The following is a 21,935-nucleotide window of genomic DNA, read 5'->3' as shown; positions in this document are numbered from 1 at the left end:
CAAAAAAAGTTTTTGTGAAGGTGTTATGAACAGAAGAAGTGTGTTTAATGGGTGTAGTAGGTTTACTGGTGGTAGAAATAATGTCCATGAGAACAGAGGAGTGGAAGACCTTCCATTTTGACTAATGTGTTGGTGAAAAAAACTGAGGAAGCTGTTTGTGAAGATCACCAATTGACAGTGAATGAAATTTCTGCAATGTCTCCAGAACACTCTTATACAAGACACTCCCAGAAATGTTGTGATACTGGAAACTGCATGCAAAATAGGCCCCAAAACAGCTGACAGGGCAGCACAAGAAAAATTGAGTCAGTAGTACCTGTGAGTTTCTTGAGAAATTGGGAGGTGAGGATCTTCTGAGCTCTATTGTGACTGGGGATGAAATGTGGGTGGCTCATTACATGCCTGAGACTAAACAACATTCATCACAGTGGCTCACACCAACTACCCATGTGCTAAAAAATTCAAAACCACAATTTAGGGTAAAAAAATCCCAGCCTCAGAGTTTTTGGACCAAAAAAAGCATCATTTTGGTTAATTTCCTGCCTCAGGGGGATACCATGATATTGTGAAATCCTAAAAAAACTCCAACAGACTGTTTTAAATAAAAGGAGGGGAATGGTGATGAGAGGAGTGTACTTTTTGCATTACAATGCCCATCCTCACACAGCTTTAGTCACCAAGGTATTCTTGGACTCATTTGTTTGGAATATATTGAACCACCCCTATGTTCCCCTGATTTGGTGTCTTCACCTCCCTGAAGGCACACATCATTGGAATTAAATTTTCAGCTGATGAGCAGGTGCAGAAAGGGGTTATGAGGTGGAGGACGGAGCTAACAGGAGAGTTCTTCGTGGAGGGCATAAAGAAGCTTGTGCCACTGTTCACCACATCCACTGAACAGAATGGCAATTATGGGAAGAAAAAACAGTCAACAAGTGTATCAAGAACAGCCTGTAATGGATTTTTTCCTTTTTTTTTTCAAAATAAAGTTTTTCTAAAAAATATACAAATCCAGTACACTTACTTTCTGAACATGCCTCCTACCTTTGGCAAATTGCAACTTGTGATGAAAAATCAGACAAAGTTCAACAGTACACTAGGGGAATATCAGTTGCTGCAGTCTGCTTTTTGGCAACTATGCCAAACTATGGAGTCAGTCCCATGAGTCCTATGGAAAAAAGGGTTGGCTAGATGCAGGTGGGTGAACCCTAAAAACTGTTTTCAGTATGGCCGACACAGGGGACTTGGAAAAGATCAATAAGGCATTAAGGCAAATTCAAGTGGATGCAGAAGACAATTGTGGAACCACAGACCAACACACCACACACCTCACCAATCTTGAAAGGGCTATAGTAAATAACACTAAACACTACTTCTTGACCACCACACTCTTGACCCACATTCAGGCATTTCCAGCTACCACCAGTCATAGCTTGAGCATATTTTTAGAACATTTGGACAACACAGACACCCATATAATGATTGCAAAGCTCCTTTGCACCCTCAACGCACATCAGCGACACACACATATAGAAACAAACTACAGGAAGGACTGTTACACGCTATCTGTGGTCGTCTGACACCAATACTCCTACCTACAGATCAGTATCTAGAAGGGTTACACAATGTTTAAATGAGATTAACAGACATGGGAGAAGAATTTTTATCACTGTACTATCACACGGTTACCGTCACCAGTACCCAAGAGGGTACCCAGCTGAAAATTCAAATACAAATACCATTAACTTGCAGACACTGCAGATTTCAGTGTTGTGCCCTCCATACTTACGCAGTACACTTGGGAGCCATATAAAAGTCTGTGCATCTGAAAGAACACAAAATACTATTAGTGACACCTGGTAGACGGTCCCACACCCTGCTCTCCACACAGGAATTACTGCACTGCCGAAATGGGCCAGTCACCATCTGCCTTACACAACAGGTGCACACCATTCCCAGGTCATGTGAGTTCACCCTGTTCTGATCCCAGAAATCTGTGACGGAGTGTCATAACAAGATGATCATAGATAAAATAGAATTCTCCAAATGACACAACTGCATTAGTTATACTCCGTGCCAAACCCTATGGTCGCCGTTTCTACTCATTATGCGCAAGCATATTACTGTGGCATACACCACACAGAGCTACAAGGACAAGGGCTATAAATCAATGGTACTTGATGTGATATTTCTGGACCAACCTTCCAACTATGCACCATCATCACTGGAACCACCACAGTAAATATCAGCCATACATTAATTTACCTGCATAACCTATCCTTTGAGATTCTAGTGCCTGAAAACCTGACCTACTTGAAAAATGAATCACGTCTGACTCTAGTTGCCTCCCTACATCAGATGATACCTGCGTAAAATGGCCATGTATCAATGGAACACCAGCTAGATTGTGAGGGAAGTACTGTACACAACATCACTGCCAACTTGTAACTATAGTAACGACAACCTCAGGTGCTTGCATAGTCTTAGCCATAATACGTATTGCATACTAGCAGTTCATGTGTTGAATTTCCCAGATTCTGTCCCTAGCATCCTTCACCCTATAGGTACATACCAGTAATATCGGCACCAATGAGGAACAAAGATTGACAAAGGATAGAGCAAACAATGAACTAAAACTCAGTGTGTAGGCCAACTGCTGGTGGAACAGCAGAAGTGTAATTAGTGTAAACGAACAAATGATACTGTGACTGGAGAAAAGGGACACAAATGAAAATATAGTAAATATGTTAATGTTTCTATTTCAGCCAGTTCACCAACAGGAATCAGGTGGGCCGGATTTTTCTAGGAAGAAGGAAGAGCAATGACACCCCTCAGAGCCAGGACCTAGTGCTGTATCCAGAGCTCCAGCAGCCAAGATCAATGACCGGCCAACACTGCAGCCCTCTGCCATGCGACTGTTCCACACTGACCTCCTCCTGGATGATGACACACTCATCATGGACACTGGCCCCATTAGGGACATTGCAATGTGATGCCTTCCGCATAGTCAGATCCAGACAGCTGTATTTAAATCCAACCACGTCAGCCTGTCACTGTCGAACAGCTGGGCTATACTATGATGTCAAGTCTGTGCCAGATGCGGCCGTACCAATGATGCACTCGCCATCACTGTGGCCAGGCCTCAAATGTTTGACCACCACCTGACCACCATGGTGCTTGGGCAGCTCTTCATTCTGCCACTTTCAAAGGTCTATGATGCAGGGATCCAACCATCTCCGCAAATGGCGAGGTTCAGGCATCAGTTGCGGCACGCGATCTGTATTACCGCTGACCAGACCGATGCTGGGAGGTCAACATCTGGGAGATGCAATGTTGGTGTACTTTTTGGCCTCAGGATCAACACTAGTAGCATTGAAGACTGAATGAATCTAAATAAACAACAATAAAGAGTTTCTTGTATCCATATGCTGTCTTCTTATGTTGCGCACCCAGCATTTATTGAATATAAAAGGCAGATAGGCAGACCTAAGAAAGGCTGACCTATACTGTGCGAACAGGGGCACCAAGTAGGGGACTGACATGTACCATAGGAGAATGGTAATCAAGAGGGACGTACCTACCGAAACAGAAGAAGAGAGTGCACTCATAGGGTCAACCCATATGTGAGATATAGGTACTGTTCCTAAAGGGGAAGAAAAAGGGACACTTTTATTTTACCCATAGTTCTTCCAAACTACAATAAGTAATAAATAAGCACATACTTAGAAAAGATAGTATGGAAAGTAGGAACAAACAGTAGGTTACTCACTGGTCATGCACATCTGTAATTTACAATTGGAAAAAGAGCAGAAAACAGAAACATTTTGGTCCTTTCGATTTTTAGATACTGAAAGAGCTAACTCCAACACGGATTGAAAGGTTCACGTTTTATAACTGTAGTAAAATGGAAAAAAGGAATGACTAGGCAATAAGAACAAGATTATTAATAGAAAAAGATGTATTGTTGAGAACTGAAGTGTTATCCTATGTGATATTAATGTCATGGTGATTATGTATAAAAATATTGCGTGTTCGAGCTGAGGGGAAGGGATATGTAGTGCTTTGAGAATTTCCGCGTGAATTCTAGAACCACTCTTCCTTCTACCATCTCAAACACACGATATTTTAAATATAAGTGGCAGAGTGAAAGCGTACCTACTGTGCCACCTGCTTCTGTGTGCAGGTTGGAAGTTTGTTATGAGAAGACTGTAAGAGTGGCGGTCCACTGGCGACGACAAGTGTTTGCCGCTTGTGCCACAGATGCTATGTGAAAGAACACAGAGTAATTATATGCTATTCTTTACTGTGTTAGTGAATGTGATTATTGTAAAAGGACAAATGAACAATTGATTATAGACTTTTTAACTTACTTCATGTCTTAGCCCTGAAAGAGGCAAGACGTATGTGATGTCCATAAATTATTTGGTTGTTAGACCAATGTTATTATAAATGCATTTAATAGAGTCTAATGTTTGATGAAAAAGTTGACTTGCAGAAGTTGTTGTCTGTGAAAGTTGAAAATATATTATGATTGAACTGAAAGTATTCTACGAGTACCCAATTATTTCAAGAGTAGAGAAAGTCTAATAAGTTCCCATAACCAGCGATAGTCTTCGGAGAAGCAGATTTTGGGAGATCAACGTAGCTGATTATCCAGAGAAGAGGATTGGCTAGACCCGTCACGTAAGTCAACTGATGAGAGCGAATTGTGAATGGTGAATGCAATCCAGTTTTGCACCATTTCTCCTGCCGTCAAAATGTTAGAATCTCAACTCCTCTCTCTCTCTCTCTCTCTCTCTCTCTCTCTCTCTCTCTCTCTCTCTCTCTCTCTCTCTGTGTGTGTGTGTGTGTGTGTGTGTGTGTGTTTTAGAACCTCTAGGCCATGACCATGAACAATGCATATGTGCTGAAGGCACGGTAAATCAAAGATACTCTGAACTTATTGACTAGCCACAGAGATTTTACAAAAACACAGTATAGAATTACTGTAAGCAAAGACTGCTACAGGGAGACTGAGGGGTGGGGGTGGGGGGGAGGGGGGGGGGGGGGCACAGCCACTTGCAGTGCTTCAAAGGTAAGAGACAATGTGGAAGGTTTAAAACAGTTTGCAGCACTGCCTTTATATAAATTTAAAAACAGTGACAGATTATAAGAACTTTCATAAATGTTTGCAATAAAAGCAGAAAACAAAGAAGAAACACAATGTGGTACGTATACAAGAAAGGTTTGGTCGCAATGGGTGGTAGCTTGTATTCGTAATAATTATAAAGTTTTTTGACAAATGTCTTCTCACAGTAATGGAGATGAACTTTTACATTATAAATGGTGCACATAATAATGGTATATGTCTTAAACGTACAGATCTGAGGTATAGTGAGGCTATGAAGAATGCTACATTTTTGTATTTGAATATAAACACCGCATATAAAAGAATGCCTTGCCTTAAGATACAACTATGTTTATGTAAAGATATATTTGTCACTATTAAAACTGCAAATACTGGAAGAAGGACAGAAACATTAAGTTCAAATTGTGCCCAGCATCTACAACAAAATCATTTTTTACTTACGGTCAGTAACAATTGCATCCACTTTGAAGTCAGGATGCCATACAGGAAGAGAAGAATCAGCAACAATTACATCTATGTACTGGCTGCTTCTTCCATACTGTTTCAGATTGGTGCGTATACTTTCATCTTCATCTCTCTTTTTCTAAAAGATAGAACAATATCACGTAATTATTACAATTAAAAGGTTTATGAGTGAGTAATTAGTTCACACTGCATTTGAATTTTTTTTTTTTTTTGTCATGGAGCCAGAGAGTAAAGAAGATAGGGGGCAGGGTGGCAAAGATTATTATTGTTTAGCAGACAATACATTTTCACAATAAAAGTAATTTGTAATTAGAAATGAAAAAAAGTAATCCACCACACAATAAAATCTTTACTGAGAGAAGAGACAAGTCAGAAAAGCTGTTTATCTTTCAATACACGAGGCGTGTTTTTTAAGTAAGTACCATTTTGAAATTAAAAAAAAGATGTGCTAAGATATCTCAATAATTTTATTTTTACATGAAATCCTGTACCTTAATCTACTTTTCTACATAATTTCCGTCAATATTGAGGCACTTGTCATAATGATGTACCAGTTTTTGAATACCCTCCTCATAGAAGTCTACCGCCTGACTTGTTAACCACTGCATCACCACTGTTTTGACTTGTCATCATCTTGAAGACGCTGACCGTCCAGGTGCTTCTTCAAGTGCTAGAGTTTCCCATCAAAAAGACATGATGAGATCTTTGGTCTGATTCGCCACATGTGGACGGGCATTGTCTTGCAGCAAAACGATGCCCTTGCTCAACTTCCATGGACCGTTGCTTTGATTCTGGTGTGACGTAGGCCACCAATGTTTCATAGCCCGTAATAATTTGGCTTCAGAAATCATCACCGTCATTGTGGTACCGCTCAAGGAAAGTCAATGCATTGTCTAAACAGTTGTTTTTGTGCACACCCGTCAACATTTTCGTACCCAATGTGCGCACAATTTTCGGTAATTCAAGTGCTTGGTCACAATTCCATACAAAACACTATGAGAAACATTAGGAAAGTCATCCCGCAAGGAGGAAATCGTAAAGCGTCTGTTTTCTCTCACCTTATTGTCCACTTCCTGCACCAAACTTTCATTAAAGGCCGAAGGACGCCCACTCCATTCCTCATCATGCACATTTGTGCGGCCATCTTTAAATGCTCTCACCCACTTTCTTACCATTCCATCACTCATAATGTTTTCTCCTTAAACTGCACAGATCTCACGATGAATATCAATCGCTTTTAGGCCTTTAGCACTAAGAAATCTTATAACACCCCGTACTTTAAGGTCGGTGGGACTCATGATTATCGGAGGCATCTTAAACACTCAGTACACAGTGAAACAAGGAAGAATGAGACTGTAATGGCGTCAGTGCATAGATTAAGGTACAGGCTTTCATGCAAAAATAAAATTATTGAGATATCTTAGCATGTCTTTTTTTAATTTCAAAATGGTACTTACTTAAAAAACATGCCTCGTAGAAGAGTATATCGAACAGAATCTTTAAGGCCGTGCAATGGATTTTAATATGACCTGCTATAAAAGTAGAAATAATTTACAAGGAGAATTAAAGTAACACTTTTGCACTAAAATGTCATAGAATTTCATGCATCTAAAACATGGTTAAATTAGTACTGATAATTTGTTCACATAAGGTGGCAGCTGTCTGCGACTGATCTGTGTAAACTTGCATAAGTGCTTTTTTAAAGTAACAGAGAATAATACACCCCCCATGAACCATGGACCTTGTTGTAGGGGAGGCTTGCATGCCTCAGCGATACAGATAGCCCTACCATAGGTGCAACCACAACGGAGGGGTATCTGTTGAGAGGCCAGACAAATGTGTGATTCCCGAAGAGGGCCAGCAGCCTTTTCAGTAGTTGCAGGAGCAACAGTCTGGATGATTGACTGATCTGGCCTTGTAACATTAACCGAAATGGCCTTGTTGTATTGATACTGTGAACAACTGAAAGCAAGGGGAAACTACAGCCATAAATTTTCCTGAGGGTGTGCAACTTTACTGTATGGTTAAATGATGAGGACATCCTCTTGGGTAAAATATTCCGGAGGTAGAATAGTCCGCCATTTGGTTCTCTGCACGTCGTCATCAGGAGAAAGAAAACTGGCATCCTATGACTGGAGGGTGTGGAATGTCAGATCCCTTAATCGGGAAGATACGTTAGAAAATTTAAAATGGGAAATGGATAGGTTAAAGTTAGATATAGTGGGAATTAGTGAAGTTCGGTGGCACGAGGAACAAGACTTATGGCCAGGTGAATGCAGCGTTATAAATACAAAATCAAATAAGGGTAATGCAGGAGTAGGTTTAACAATGAATAAGAAAATAGGAACACCAATAAGCTACTACGAACAACATAGTGAATGCATTATTGTAGCCAAGATAGACACAAGCCCCACACCCACCACAGTAGTACAAGTTTATATGCTAACTAGCTCTGTAGATGACGAAGAGATTGATGAAAAGAAATTATTCAGATAGTCAAGGGAGCTGAAAATTTAACAATCATGGAGGACTGGAATTCGATAGTAGGAAAAGGAAGAGAAGGAAAAATAATAGGTGAATATGGACTGGGGAAAAGGAACAAAAGAGGAAGCCATATGCCAGAATTTTGCACACAGCACAACTTAATCATAGCTAACACTTGGTTTATGAATCATGAAAGAAAGCTGTATACGTGGAAGAGGCTTGGAGACACTGGAAGGATTCAGATAGATTATACAATAGTAAGACAGAGATTTAGGAACCAAGTTTTAAATTGCACAACATTTCCAGGGGCAGATGTGGACTCTGACCACAATTTATCAGTTGTGAATTGTACATTAAAAGTGAAGTAACTGCAAAAAGGTAGGCATTTAAGGAGATGGGATCTGGAGAAACTGAAAGAACCAGAGGTTGTAGAGACTTTCAGAAAGATAATTAGGGAATGATTGACAAGAACAAGGGAAAGGAATATAGTAGAAGACGTATTGGTAGATTTGAGAGATGAAATAGTGACGGTAGCAGAGGATTAAGTGGGTAAGAAGATGAAGCTAGAAATCCTTGGGTAACAAAAGAAATACTGAATTTAATTGATGAAATGAGAAAATATAAAAATGCAGCAAATGAAGCAGGCAAAAAGGAATACAAATGTCTCAAAAATGAGATTCACAGGAAGTACAAAATGGTTAATCAGGGATGACTAGAGGACAAATGCAAGGATGTAGTGGCATATATCACTAGGGGTAAGCTAAATACTGCATATAGGAAAATTAAAGAGACCTTTGGAGAAAAGAAAATGAATATCAAGAGCTCAGATGGAAAACCAGTCCTAAGCACAGAAGGGAAAGCAGAAAGGTGAAAGAGTATATAGAGGGTCTATACAAGGGCAATGTACTTGAGAACAATATTATGGAATGGGGGAGGATGTAGATGAAGATGAACTGGGAGATATGATACTGTGTGATGTATTTAACAGAGCACTCAAAGACCTAAGTCGGAACAGGACCCCAGGACTAGACAACATTCCATTAGAAACATAGATATCCTTGGGAGAGTCATGTTGTTGCTGTGGTCTTCAGTCCTGAGACTGGTTTGATGCAGCTCTCCGTGCTACTCTATCCTGTGCAAGCTTCTTCATCTCCCAGTACCTACTGCAACCTACATCCTTCTGAATCTGCTTAGTGTATTCATCTCTTGGTCTCCCTCTACGATTTTTACCCTCCATGCTGCCCTCCAATGCTAAATTGGTGATCCCTTGATGCCTCAGAACATGTCCTACCAACCGATCGTTTCTTCTGGTCAAGTTGTGCCACAAACTTCTCTTCTCCCCAATCCTATTCAATACTTCCTCATTAGTTATGTGATCTACCCATCTAATCTTCAGCATTCTTCTGTAGCACCACATTTCGAAAGCTTCTATTCTCTTCTTGTCCAAACTATTTATCGTCCATGTTTCACTTCCGTACATGGCTACACTCCATACAAATACTTTCAGAAATGACTTCCTGACATTTAAATCTATACTCGATGTTAACAAATTTCTCTCCTTCAGAAACGCTTTCCTTGCCATTGCCAGTCTACATTTTATATCCTCTCTACTTCGACCATCATCAGTTATTTTGCTCCCCAAATAGCAAAACTCCTTTACTACTTTAAGTGTCTCATTTCCTAATCTAATTCCGTCAGCATCACTAGACTTAATTCGACTACATTCCATTATCCCCATTTTGCTTTTGTTGATGTTCATCTTATATCCTCCTTTCAAGATACTATCCATTCCGTTCAACTGCTCTTCCAAGTCCTTTGCTGTCTCTGACAGAATTACAATGTCATCGGCTGACCTCAAAGTTTTTATTTCTTCTCCATGGATGGGAGAGTCAGCCATGACCAAATTCTACCATCTGGTGAGCAAGATGTATGAGACAGGTGAAACACCCTCAGACTTCAAGAAGAATATAATAATTCCAATCCCAAAGAAAGCAGGTGTTAACAAGTGTGAAAATTAGTGAACTATCAGTTTAATAAGTCACGGCTGCAAAATACTAATGCAAATTCTTTACAGACATATGGAAAAACTGGTAGAAACACCTCGAGGAAGATCAGTTTGGATTCTGTAGAAATATAGGAACACGCGAGGCAATGCTGACCTTACGACTCCTCTTAGAAGATAGATTAAGGAAAGGCAAACCTATGTTGCTAGCATTCATACAACTAGAGAAAACTTTTGACAACGTTGACGGGAATGTTCTCTCTCAAATTCTAAAGATGGCAGGGGTAAACAGAAACAAGATGGCAGTTATAAGAGCCAAGGGCCATGAATGGGAAGCAGTGGTTGAGAAGGGAGGGAGACAAGATTGTAGCCTATCCCCGATGTTATGCAATCTGTATATTGAGCAAGCAGTAAAGGAAACAAAAGAAAAATTTGGAGTAGGAATTAAAATCCATGGATAAGAAACAGAAACTTTGAGGTTTATCATTGACATTGTAATTCTGTCAGGCAAAGCAATGGATGTGGAGGAGCAGTTGAACAGAATGGTTAGTGTCTTGAAAGGAGGATATAAGATGAACATCAACAAAAGCAAAACGAGAATAATGGCATTTAGTCAAGTTAAATCGGGTGATGCTGAGGGAAGTAGATTAGGAAATGGGACACTTAAAGTAGCAGGTGAGTTTTGCTATTTGAGAAGCAAAATAACTGATTATGGTCGAAGTAGATTCACTAGCGCAAGAAAAGTGTTTCTGAAGAAGAGAAATTTGTAAACATTAAGTATAGATTTAAGTGTATGGAAGTCTTTTCTGAAAGTATTTTGTATGGAAATGGAACATGGACAATAAATAGTTTTGACAAGAAGAGAGCAGAAGCTTTTGAAGTGTGGTGCTACAGAAGAACACTGAAAATTAGATGGCTAGATCACGTAACTAATGAAGAGGTACTGAATAGAATTGAGAAGAGGGAATTGTGGTACAACTTGATTAGAAGAAGGGATTGGTCAGTAGGACACATTTTGAAGCATCAAGAGATCACCAAGTTAGTAATGGAGGGAAGCATGGAGGGTAAAAATCGTGGAGGGAGGCTGAGAGGTGAATACACTAAGCAGATTTAGACGGGTGTAGGCTGGCAGTAGTTGCCCAGAGATGAAGAGGCCTGCAAAGGATAGAGTAGCATGGAGAGCTGCATCAAACCAGTCTCCGGACTGAAGACCACAACACCAAGAGAGAATAAGAATAGCCAAGTAGTATAGGACAGGAGCAGTGGATTTTTTCAAAGTAGCAGCTTTTCTCCAAATTTATTTATACAAAGTAATCTAGAAGTAATTCCCTTAATTGTCAGCATGAGTAGATTTACACTAATTTATTGTTTGTGTACTGTACAGTAGCACGTACCCGCAGTTGCTTGTTCTTATCATCCTCCATCATGAGATTTATGGAACACAATGTATGGATGAATGAATGTGAAGTTTTTAATGTATCACCATCAGTTGCTCACAAAGGTACCTGACACAACATAAAAGTACTATTTGCTACAGCATTTATAAAGATAACAACTTTGTAATATGATGTCTAACCTAAAGTGAGTAAAGGTGAGTCACATTCGATCACAAGTGAATGGAACAGAATGAAAAGCTATGTCACCATCAATAGAGGTGTGTCCACACTAGATGGAATGTCAACAGAACATCACTTTTCTCAAACCAGTACCAAATGGTGAAACAGAGGTTATGAGACACAATCCATGATACAAAAAGTCAGAATATGATATTAGAATTAAGGAATTAGCAATGATATATTTTACTAATGGACAAAGCTAAATTCATGTTCCTTATAAAGGTCATATTCTAAATTTTCCATATTGCTGAGAAGCAAAAGAATAGGACAAGTGTCTTCAAACATTAACGCTACCGATGTTTATTTGCTCAAGAAAATATATACACACAAACAAATCAAACTATATTTAGAAGCCAACACACAGAGCCTTTTTACCTTATCCATGGTGTTTTGTTTTCTTTCCGAATACCAGATAATGTCAAGAATAACTGTATTTTCTCATTCAATAGAGCTGGATTTTTCACTATTAAAGAAAGTATTTTAATGAAAATTGTTTCATTTATTTGATATTCTTATTTATGCATTGGGTAGCCTTTTCCTTTTCGCATATATTGTACATTTTAAGTCATTTTCCACTTTCAGGTACTTGGCCTCTTTTGTAGCAGAATACTCACATGAACAATATTGAAGTTCTTATGGATCCTTCTCAAAGTGTCACAAAAACAAAACAAATAATAATATAAAAATTCAGAAAACACAAAAGCACAAAATGCACTACTACAACATAACTCACTTATGGCGAGAATACGTTAGCTTCTGATGTTTCCTGGTGTCACCCTTGCACCACCAATGTCAACATCAAAACTTTCTTTCCAAGAATCCTTGACACTGACATTTCATTACATCCTGATTTGTTGGAGGTCTTTGTGAATGGAGCCATTTGAAATGGATTTTGGAATGACTTTCCTGATGTACAGTGTAAATCAACCTCAATTCATGCTTGTATACCAACAGCTGCATCTATTCATGATACATACTAAGGCATTTTGCACAGAGCATAACTTAATCATAGCTAACACATGGTTCAAGAATCATAAAAGAAGGTTGTATACCTGGAAGAATCCTGGAGATACTAAAAGGTATCAGATAGATTATATAATGGTAAGACAGAGATTTAGGAACCAGGTTTTAAATTGTAAGACATTTCCAGGGGCAGATGTGGATTCTGACCACAATCTATTGGTTATGAACTGCAGATTGAAACTGAAGAAACTGCAAAAAAGAGGGAATCTAAGGAGATGGGACCTGGATAAACTGAAAGAACCAGAGGTTGTAGAGAGTTTTAGGGAGAGCATAAGGGAACAATTGACAGGAATGGGGGAAAGAAATACAGTAGAAGAAGAATGGGTAGCTCTGAGAGATGAAGTAGTGAAGGCAGCAGACGATCAAGTAGGTAAAAAGGCGAGGGCTAATAGAAATCCTTGGGTAACAGAAGAAATATTGAATTTAATTGATGAAAGGAGAAAATATAAAAATGCAGTAAATGAAGCAGGCAAAAAGGAATACAAACGTCTCAAAAATGAGATTGACAGGAAGTGCAAAATGGCTAAGCAGGGATGGCTAGAGGACAAATGTAAGGATGTAGAGGCTTGTCTCACTAGGGGTAAGATAGATACTGCCTACAGGAAAATTAAAGAGACCTTTGGAGAGAAGAGAACCACTTGTATGAATATCAAGAGCTCAGATGGCAACCCAGTTCTAAGCAAAGAAGGGAAGGCAGAAAGGTGGAAGGAGTATATAGAGGGTTTATACAAGGGCGATGTACTTGAGGACAATATTATGGAAATGGAAGAGGATGTAGATGAAGACGAAATGGGAGATAAGATACTGCGTGAAGAGTTTGACAGAGCACTGAAAGACCTGAGTCGAAACAAGGCCCCGGGAGTAGACAACATTCCATTAGAACTACTGATGGCCTTGGGAGAGCCAGTCGAGACAAAACTCTACCATCTGGTGAGCAAGATGTATGAGACAGGCGAAATACCTTCAGACTTCAAGAAGAATATAATAATTCCAATCCCAAAGAATGCAGGTTTTGACAGATGTGAAAATTACTGAACTATCAGTTTAATAAGTCACAGCTGCAAAATACTAACGCGAATTCTTTACAGACGAATGGAAAAACTGGTAGAAGCGGACCTCGGGGAAGATCAGTTTGGATTCCGTAGAAATATTGGAACACGTGAGGCAATACTAACCTTACGACTTATCTTAGAAGAAAGATTAAGAAAAGGCAAACCTATGTTTCTAGCATTTGTAGACTTAAGAGAAAGCTTTTGACAATGTTAAATGGAATACTCTCTTTCAAATTCTGAAGGTGGCAGGTATAAAATACAGGGAGCGAAAGGCTATTTACAATTTGTACAGAAATCAGATGGCAGTTATAAGATTCGAGGGGCATGAAAGGGAAGCAGTGGTTGGGAAAGGAGTGGGACAGGGTTGTAGCCTCTCCCCGATGTTATTCAATCTGCATATTGAGCAAGCAGTAAACGAAACAAAAGAAAAATTCGGAATAGGTATTAAAATTCATGGAGAAGAAGTAAAAACTTTGAGGTTCGCCGATGACATTGTAATTCTGTCAGAGACAGCAAAGGACTTGGAAGAGCAGTTGAACGGAATGGACAGTGTCTTGAAAGGAGGATATAAGATGAACATCAACAAAAGCAAAACGAGGATAATGGAATGTAGTCAAATTAAATCGGGTGATGCTGAGGGAATTAGATTAGGAAATGAGACACTTAAAGTAGTAAAGGAGTTTTGCTATTTAGGGAGTAAAATAACTGATGATGGTCGAAGTAGAGAGGATGTAAAATGTAGACTGGCAATGGCCAGGAAATCGTTTCTGAAGAAGAGAAATTTGTTAACATCGAGTATAGATTTAAGTGTCAGGAAGTCATTTCTGAAAGTATTTGTATGGAGTGTAGCCATGTATGGAAGTGAAACATGGATGGTAACTAGTTTGGACAAGAAGAGAATAGAAGCTTTCGAAATGTGGTGCTACAGAAGAATGCTGAAGATAAGGTGGGTAGATCACGTAACTAATGAGGAGGTATTGAAGAGGATTGGGGAGAAGAGAAGTTTGTGGCACAACTTGACTAGAAGAAGGGATCGGTTGGTAGGACATGTTTTGAGGCATCAAGGGATCACAAATTTAGCATTGGAGGGCAGCATGGAGGGTAAAAATCGTAGAGGGAGACCAAGAGATGAATACACTAAGCAGATTCAGAAGGATGTAGGTTGCAGTAGGTACTGGGAGATGAAGAAGCTTGCACAGGATAGAGTAGCATGGAGAGCTGCATCAAACCAGTCTCAGGACTGAAGACCACAACAACAACAACAACAACAGCAACAACTAAGGCTTTTGTTAACATTATTCACTCCATACCTCTGATAAACATGTTCCTTTAAGAGATTCATAAAATACAATATGTGTACTCAAGAGCAATTAAATTAGGCACCTAAGTACGTTGTTGCAGCACTCTGTTTCACCCTCATGATAGCAGTGAAGTGTCATGATACATTCTACAAGAAACCACAAACTATGAGATGTCTTTCTTATCCATAACTGTTCAATCAACAGCCAAGCATGTCAAGATTGGTCAAAGCTGTGTTCAAGGTGTGCACGTCTCAGGGACTGGTGTCCCAAATGTGCTCATAAGGAGTGAAGTGAGATGACTTGAAGATACCTCACACACACTATTGTGTGCTCTCGTGTGTTCTTCAAGTTATTTTGCCATAGTCTGGGATCAATGGGGTGTTATATGGTTTTGCTGAAGGCAACGAGCAACTACAGGGTACTCTAGGTGAACAAATGAGTACACCATATCAGGCAGCAGGACCCTACATCATGCATCTCATGTAATCACCCCTCCCAGACAACAATATACCTCCAACACCTACCACGAGCAATGTCGGCAGGTGTGATGCATCGCCGTATGTAGTTTCCGATGTACTTGTGCCCAGCATCAGAATGCCAATGTGTACCACAAAGCATCAGTCCAGTTACCCTTTCTCCAATCACCAAGTTTCCAGTGGCCCATGTCAATCTCTGTATCCTGAGACATGGGGTGCAGGGCTGTCTGTACCCCACACCAAGGAGTTGATTCTTGACTGTATAGTTGATCAGTAGTTGTCCAGCATTGCAAAGACAAGCGATCTGCTGCACTTTGTCCTATCTATCTCATGTTGTAGCACCTGACAGTTAACAACAATACCAGTCATCAACACGGCATGTTGTTGTCCACGGCAGTAAACAAAAGTACCGGCAGTTTTCCCTCACCTGGGATACAACACAATACATCATTGATACATGGAGAGCCCTGTGCTCATTCAAGCTAAGGTACATAGGTATCCTTTTCGTTTCACATATCCACAGTGAGAAGACCCTCAAGGAAGTAGAATATGCCAGAACTGCATTATACTGTATGTATTTAGAACGGAAGACATATTCTAATGTTCTGCCCATATATCAATAGTGAAATAGTCCTAATGGAAGTGAAATGAGTAAAGAGTCAGAAACATATTTTCATTTAAAAGTTAATGCTAAACTTGTCACAAAAATCTGGTTCTGCTTACAAATGGAATAGAAGCTGGCCACAGATAAATGCTTTAGCTTTCTCTTAAAATGTGTTGTATATTAGTAGCTAAACTGTTATGGCCACTGGCAAGTCACTTAAAATGTATGTTCCTCAGTAACGGACATATTTCTGAATCACCATCAGTGACTTTAAATCTTCATACAATTTTTTTGGCTGTTAGTCCCATAGACAGAGCTGTTCATTTTAGAAAGAGACATATTATTTATAACAAATTTCATTCAGGAGCAGATGTACTGGGAAGCAGCAGTTAACTATCCTCAGCCAACCACGAAATAGTCCAGTGATTAATGACTGATTACATAAATAACCTGATATGTAACTAAATTCATAAGAACCTCTTTAATTAACTTTGTTGATATTTAACCATAAGCACTAGACTGTTTTAATTTAATGTTTTAACTGTCGACATTTCTTCTTCTGGTGTAATGAGGGTCACATACTGTTATAACGTCAAGTTGAACACATATATTTCAGAACGACACAACACATATAAGTCACAGAGTAAGTTGACAAGCAAGACATGTGCACGCGTTAACATTCGAATGAGCACTGAGTCCCAGTCTAGCGGCCGCTGCTCGGCTGGCCACTTAGGTGGCGCAACTGCTGCATGGCTGGCAGACAGCGCCACACGTAGTGGACGCGCGTAATTGCGCGGCGGCGCTTTGAATGATCGGTGAATTACAACACATACATCTTTACGAAATGGAGTGTCACATATACCAGGCTTTCGTAATCTGGACATGTACCGAACTCACACCAATAGTCAACCAGTGTAAAATGGTTCCACTTATGTAAGTGCCAAATTAGTCCATCTGCCCTGGCAACATCTGCCTCTCCAACATCCAGCTGCTCTCTCTCATCTGGTTTTTTTTGTGTGTGTGTGTGTGTGTGTGTGTGTGTGTGTGTGTGTGTGTGTTGGTTTGTTAATCAGCGCCCATACAAATGTAAGTAGAAACAAATGTGGTCAAAAAGTCTCAAATGTTATACGACAATTAAGAGTCAATCCCACATGAAAATTGCACTCGCTATCCCCCAATCTCACTCATGGACGCAACCTCAAAGTCTGTAAGATAGGTTGCATATGATCAGATTTGTTAAAACTGTTAATTAATACAGAATTAAAAAAAAGGATGTGCCAGCCACCTTGATAACTCATTAAAAGCTTCTCTCCAATATTTTAGGGAACAAGTCAGACATTTCACAGAACCTTCAAAATTGCACCACACTTGCACATCTGTCAGTTAAAATAGAGGGCCAATATGTAAGTAAATTAGCTGCTATCAGCTTGTCCGAATACAAAATGAAGTCAACTAAAATGTGGTACACTGTGATCCATAGAACACAAGCACCAAACACTGGAGAGTCATCTAGCTGGTGCAAGAATTCTTGTGTCATAGGGCTGCATCCTATGCAAAGAGAACAGAAAAGGACCTCATCCCATGTGTGTGGCTGTAAAGACATATGCTATGACCAAATTGTTGGCTTTAGTAGGTGCAACTCGCTGTCACTTCCAGTCTTCTTCCCATCTACACATGACTCTGTACCTCAAAAGTGAGGCAAGAGCATACAGGTGAATGGCACACTGAACTATCTGACTATCTCAACATGCTTCCTTGGCTGCCACATCTGCCACTTCATTTCCCTTAATATTCACGTGTGCCCTAGTACCTAGCAGAAAGATACCTCCTTCCCCAGCATTTGTAGATGGAGAAGTTCATCCCACATATTCTGGATTAGTTTATCTCCTGGATACAGGTGTTGTAGAGAGAAACTTAGCAGTCACAATACGTCTCATCTGCTTCAGTATCCTCAAGATCACTTATAAGTCTGCACTGAACACAGCGAATGCTTGAGGTAATTGGATCTTAAGAACATAATTGGGGAAAACAACAGAGCATACAAGGCAATCCCCCCATTTCGACACACCCATGAATACAGGAACATACAAACAAACACCATCTGAACAGACCTTGAAGGCCCAATGTGGCCACCATGTCGCCTTCAGCCCTTAGGCACCACTGGAAGCAAATATGGAGGGGCATGTGGTCAGCACACCGCTCTCCCGGCCATTGTCATTTCTCATGACCAGTGCCGCTATTTATCAGTCAAGTAGCTCCTTAACTGGTCTATCCGGGGCTAAGTGCAACCTGCTTGCCAAGAGCACTCGGCAGATCTGGGCAGTGCCCCATCCAAGTGCTAGCCAAGCCTGGCAGTGCTTAACTTCAATGATCTGACAGGAACCGGTATTACCACTGTGGCAAGGCCGCTGGCTACAGCTGTATACACAGACTGAAAAAAAATCACAACACCAAAAATATTTAATGTAGAACAATGAAATTTCAGGACTACATTTTTCTAGGTAACATATTTGAGTGATTAATATTGCAAGATCGCGGGTAAATGTATGTGTGAGATAAGTCATTGCAAATGTGAAATGCTGGTACATCAACAACAGTTGTAACACCCACAATGTCGAAAGCAAGCATTCAAAGGTGCATGCATTATGTTATACAGGTGCCGGATGTCAGTTTGTTGGATGGACTTTGATGCCTGTTGCACTTGATCGGTCAATACAGGGACAGTTAATGCTGGTTGTGGATGATGCTGGAGTTGTCGTCTGACGATGTCCCTTATGTACTCGACTAGAGTCAGATCTGGTGATCAAGCAGGCCAAGGCAACATGACGACACTCTGTAGAGCAAGGTGGGTATAAGAGCAACATGTGGGCAAGCGTTATCCTGTTTCAAAACACCCCTGTTCATGAATGGCAGCACAACAGATTGAAACACAAGAGCGACATAGACTTTCGCAGTCAGGACGCATGGGATAACCACAACAGCGCTCATGCTGTCAAACAAAATCGTGTCCAGTGTGTCTAGCACGCAGACAGGTGGGCTGCAGGGCCTCAACTGGCTTCCTTCTAGCCAATGCATCATCATCACTGCACAAAGACCAAATCAGTTTTCATCAGAAAACACAATGGACCTCCACAATGAGCTCACGCTTGACACCACTGAAGCTGTAAATGGCGGTGTTTGGGTTCAGTGGAATGCTCACTACAGGGCACCTGGCTCAAAGCTGTCCTTGAAGTAATCGATTTGAAACAGTTTCTTGAGACACCATGGTCCCAACTGTTGTTCAAATTGATGCTGCAGATGTGACAGAGCCATATGCCAAACACGATGGTCTACCCTCTCGGTAGTGCTATGTGGCTATCCGATCTTGTTGTGGCCGTACATTCTCATGACCACCATTGCAAGCAATCATGAACAGTGGCTACATCCTCGCAAGTCTTTCTGCAGTATTTCAGAAGGAACCTTCAGCTTCTTGTAGCTCTATTACATTACCTTGTTCAAACTTGGTGAGATGTTGATAATGGCGTCTTTGTTACCTTATAGCCATTCTTGACTAACATCAACTCACCATGTTCAATCTTTGTTGTTGTTGTTGTTGTGGTCTTCAGTCCTGAGACTGGTTTGATGCAGCTCTCCATGCTACTCTATCCTGTGCAAGCTTTTTCATCTCCCAGTACCTACTGCAACCTACATCCTTCTGAATCTGCTTAGTGTATTCATCTCTTGGTCTCCCTCTACGATTTTTACCCTCCACGCTGCCCTCCAATACTAAATTGGTGATCCCTTGATGCCTCAGAACATGTCCTACCAACCGATCCCTTCTTCTGGTCAAGTTGTGCCACAAACTTCTCTTCTCCCCAATCCTATTCAATACTTCCTCATTAGTTATGTGATCTACCCATCTAATCTTCAGCATTCTTCTCTAGCACCACATTTCGAAAGCTTCTATTCTCTTCTTGTCCAAACTATTTATCGTCCATGTTTCACTTCCATACATGGCTACACTCCATACGAATACTTTCAGAAATGACTTCCTGACACTTAAATCTATACTGGATGTTAACAAATTTCTCTTCTTCAGTAACGCTTTCCTTGCCAGGCAACTAATGCCCAAGACCATTATGGTGTGTATTTAAAGCAAACTTGATATACATCCTCATAGTGGCACTACTATTGCCACTCTTATGTGACCAGCATGAAATCTGAACAGATGTAGACACACTTGCCACCTTTCATTTCTGTCGTACAACTCCTTCTTGGTGTTGCAACATTTTTTCCTGTCAGCGTAGTTGTAGTGCTCATTTAAAATGTTGTAAAATATGGTATTAAAAACAGATACTGTAGTTCAGCCTTTCTTGCAACTCATCTAGAGGGCCTCTGTAGTAAGTGGGCAGTAGTCCGTTCCAGCTCTGGGTTTGACTTTGTACTTCCACCTACACCAAGTTAATCCAGCTCATGCTTCACATGGGTCCTAAACAGCCTTGTTGTTCACATACAGTTTCAGAAAAGATATTTGATAGCTGGATGGGCAACAGTATGGTATATATGGTAAGGAGCCATGTTGGCAGTTGGAAAAGGTAAGAAATATGACAAGGTGATTAAAAGGTGACAGAATGTTTTTAAAAGGTCACTAAGAGGTCACAAATTATTTCAATAAGCAGATATGGCCCAATGAATCGTTTTCATTTTTGATAATCCCCTACCAAAAAGGCTGGTTAAGGCCATAATAAATTTCTCTATTAAGGTCCTGGATGGGGTATTGCCATTTTTTCCCTTCATACAAGTTTTATTGATATACGCAGGTACACAAATAATTTGGTATTGGTAATTCAATATTGATGATCGTAATTCACAAACAAAATATAATCACATTTTTAAAACTTAATGACACTCTACACTTCAATATTGGTGAAAGATATCATAATATTTTAGGATTACTGTGTGTTAGGAATATTAGCACAAAATGAAGTCATCATACTAGATATTTTCTCAAGGTTTTTCTGAATGTTTTCCACCTCTCTTTCCTTCCCTCTCTCTTCTACTTTTACTATTTGTGCTTCCTCACGCATACCTTGGGCAAATTTTATTGCCTTTAAATATGGTAACTAAAGAAAACTTCACAAGCCAAGATCACTAAACTGGCACTTTACTCGGTGACTGGTTTCAACAGAGCTACTGCTGTAACCGGACCTTATGCTTTTTTAATTTTTACAGTGTGTTATTGATCACCGTTACAAATCATTTCACACTGCATATGCACATCCCACTACCATGAAGATCACAAGACATCAGCATGTCACATATAAAAGTAAAATAAAGAACAACAACTGCCTTCAGTCACAATCCTGTTTTTATTTCAATGCACAATACATTTTGAGGCCATGGGGACTCATCTTCAGGTGGTCTGGTGGTCTACATAAATTATTTTTCCAGATTTAGATTAATTCTGGTCCTGGTAAGATTACAATGGCATATTACAAAATGGGCACATTGCGAATATAAGTTTACAAAACTAATACAAATCGAAAAATAACATACTGTTTCCAGTGGTGGATACATGGTTTTTTAAGTACAGTATGAGTAACCATGTTTATTTACAAACAAAGTGAAGAAAAATTCATGCACTTGGACTTCGCAGTGTGATTCTTCACGTCCTGCCAACACAAAAATGTCTCTTACTAAATTTCATCCTGCAAATATTTCTGGCAGTAAATAGAGATTAAAGACTGGCAATCTGGCAACAGCTAATCACATGTATGGTAACTGTCAGCATATTGGAGCAGTGCT

The 21,935-nt window shown here is 40.0% G+C and overlaps 1 protein-coding gene across 3 annotated transcripts in view; it reads right to left on the bottom strand.

Moving 5' to 3' along the window:
• The window catches only part of LOC126476747 (tRNA (guanine(10)-N2)-methyltransferase homolog), a 198,720-nt gene that overhangs the window by 63,541 nt on the left and 113,244 nt on the right, over positions 1 to 21,935 (bottom strand). For all 3 annotated transcript variants that reach the window (XM_050103566.1, XM_050103568.1, XM_050103567.1), the window contains one exon: positions 5,570 to 5,711. In XM_050103566.1, coding sequence (XP_049959523.1) covers positions 5,570 to 5,711 — 142 coding nt within the window. The remainder of the gene's footprint in view (positions 1 to 5,569; positions 5,712 to 21,935) is intronic.

This window comes from Schistocerca serialis, chromosome 1, assembly GCF_023864345.2.
Source record: "Schistocerca serialis cubense isolate TAMUIC-IGC-003099 chromosome 1, iqSchSeri2.2, whole genome shotgun sequence".
Classification (NCBI taxonomy): Eukaryota; Metazoa; Arthropoda; class Insecta; order Orthoptera; family Acrididae; genus Schistocerca; species Schistocerca serialis.
The sequence above is the reverse complement of the archived record's forward strand: the minus strand, read 5'-3'. Positions and strand labels throughout refer to the sequence as shown.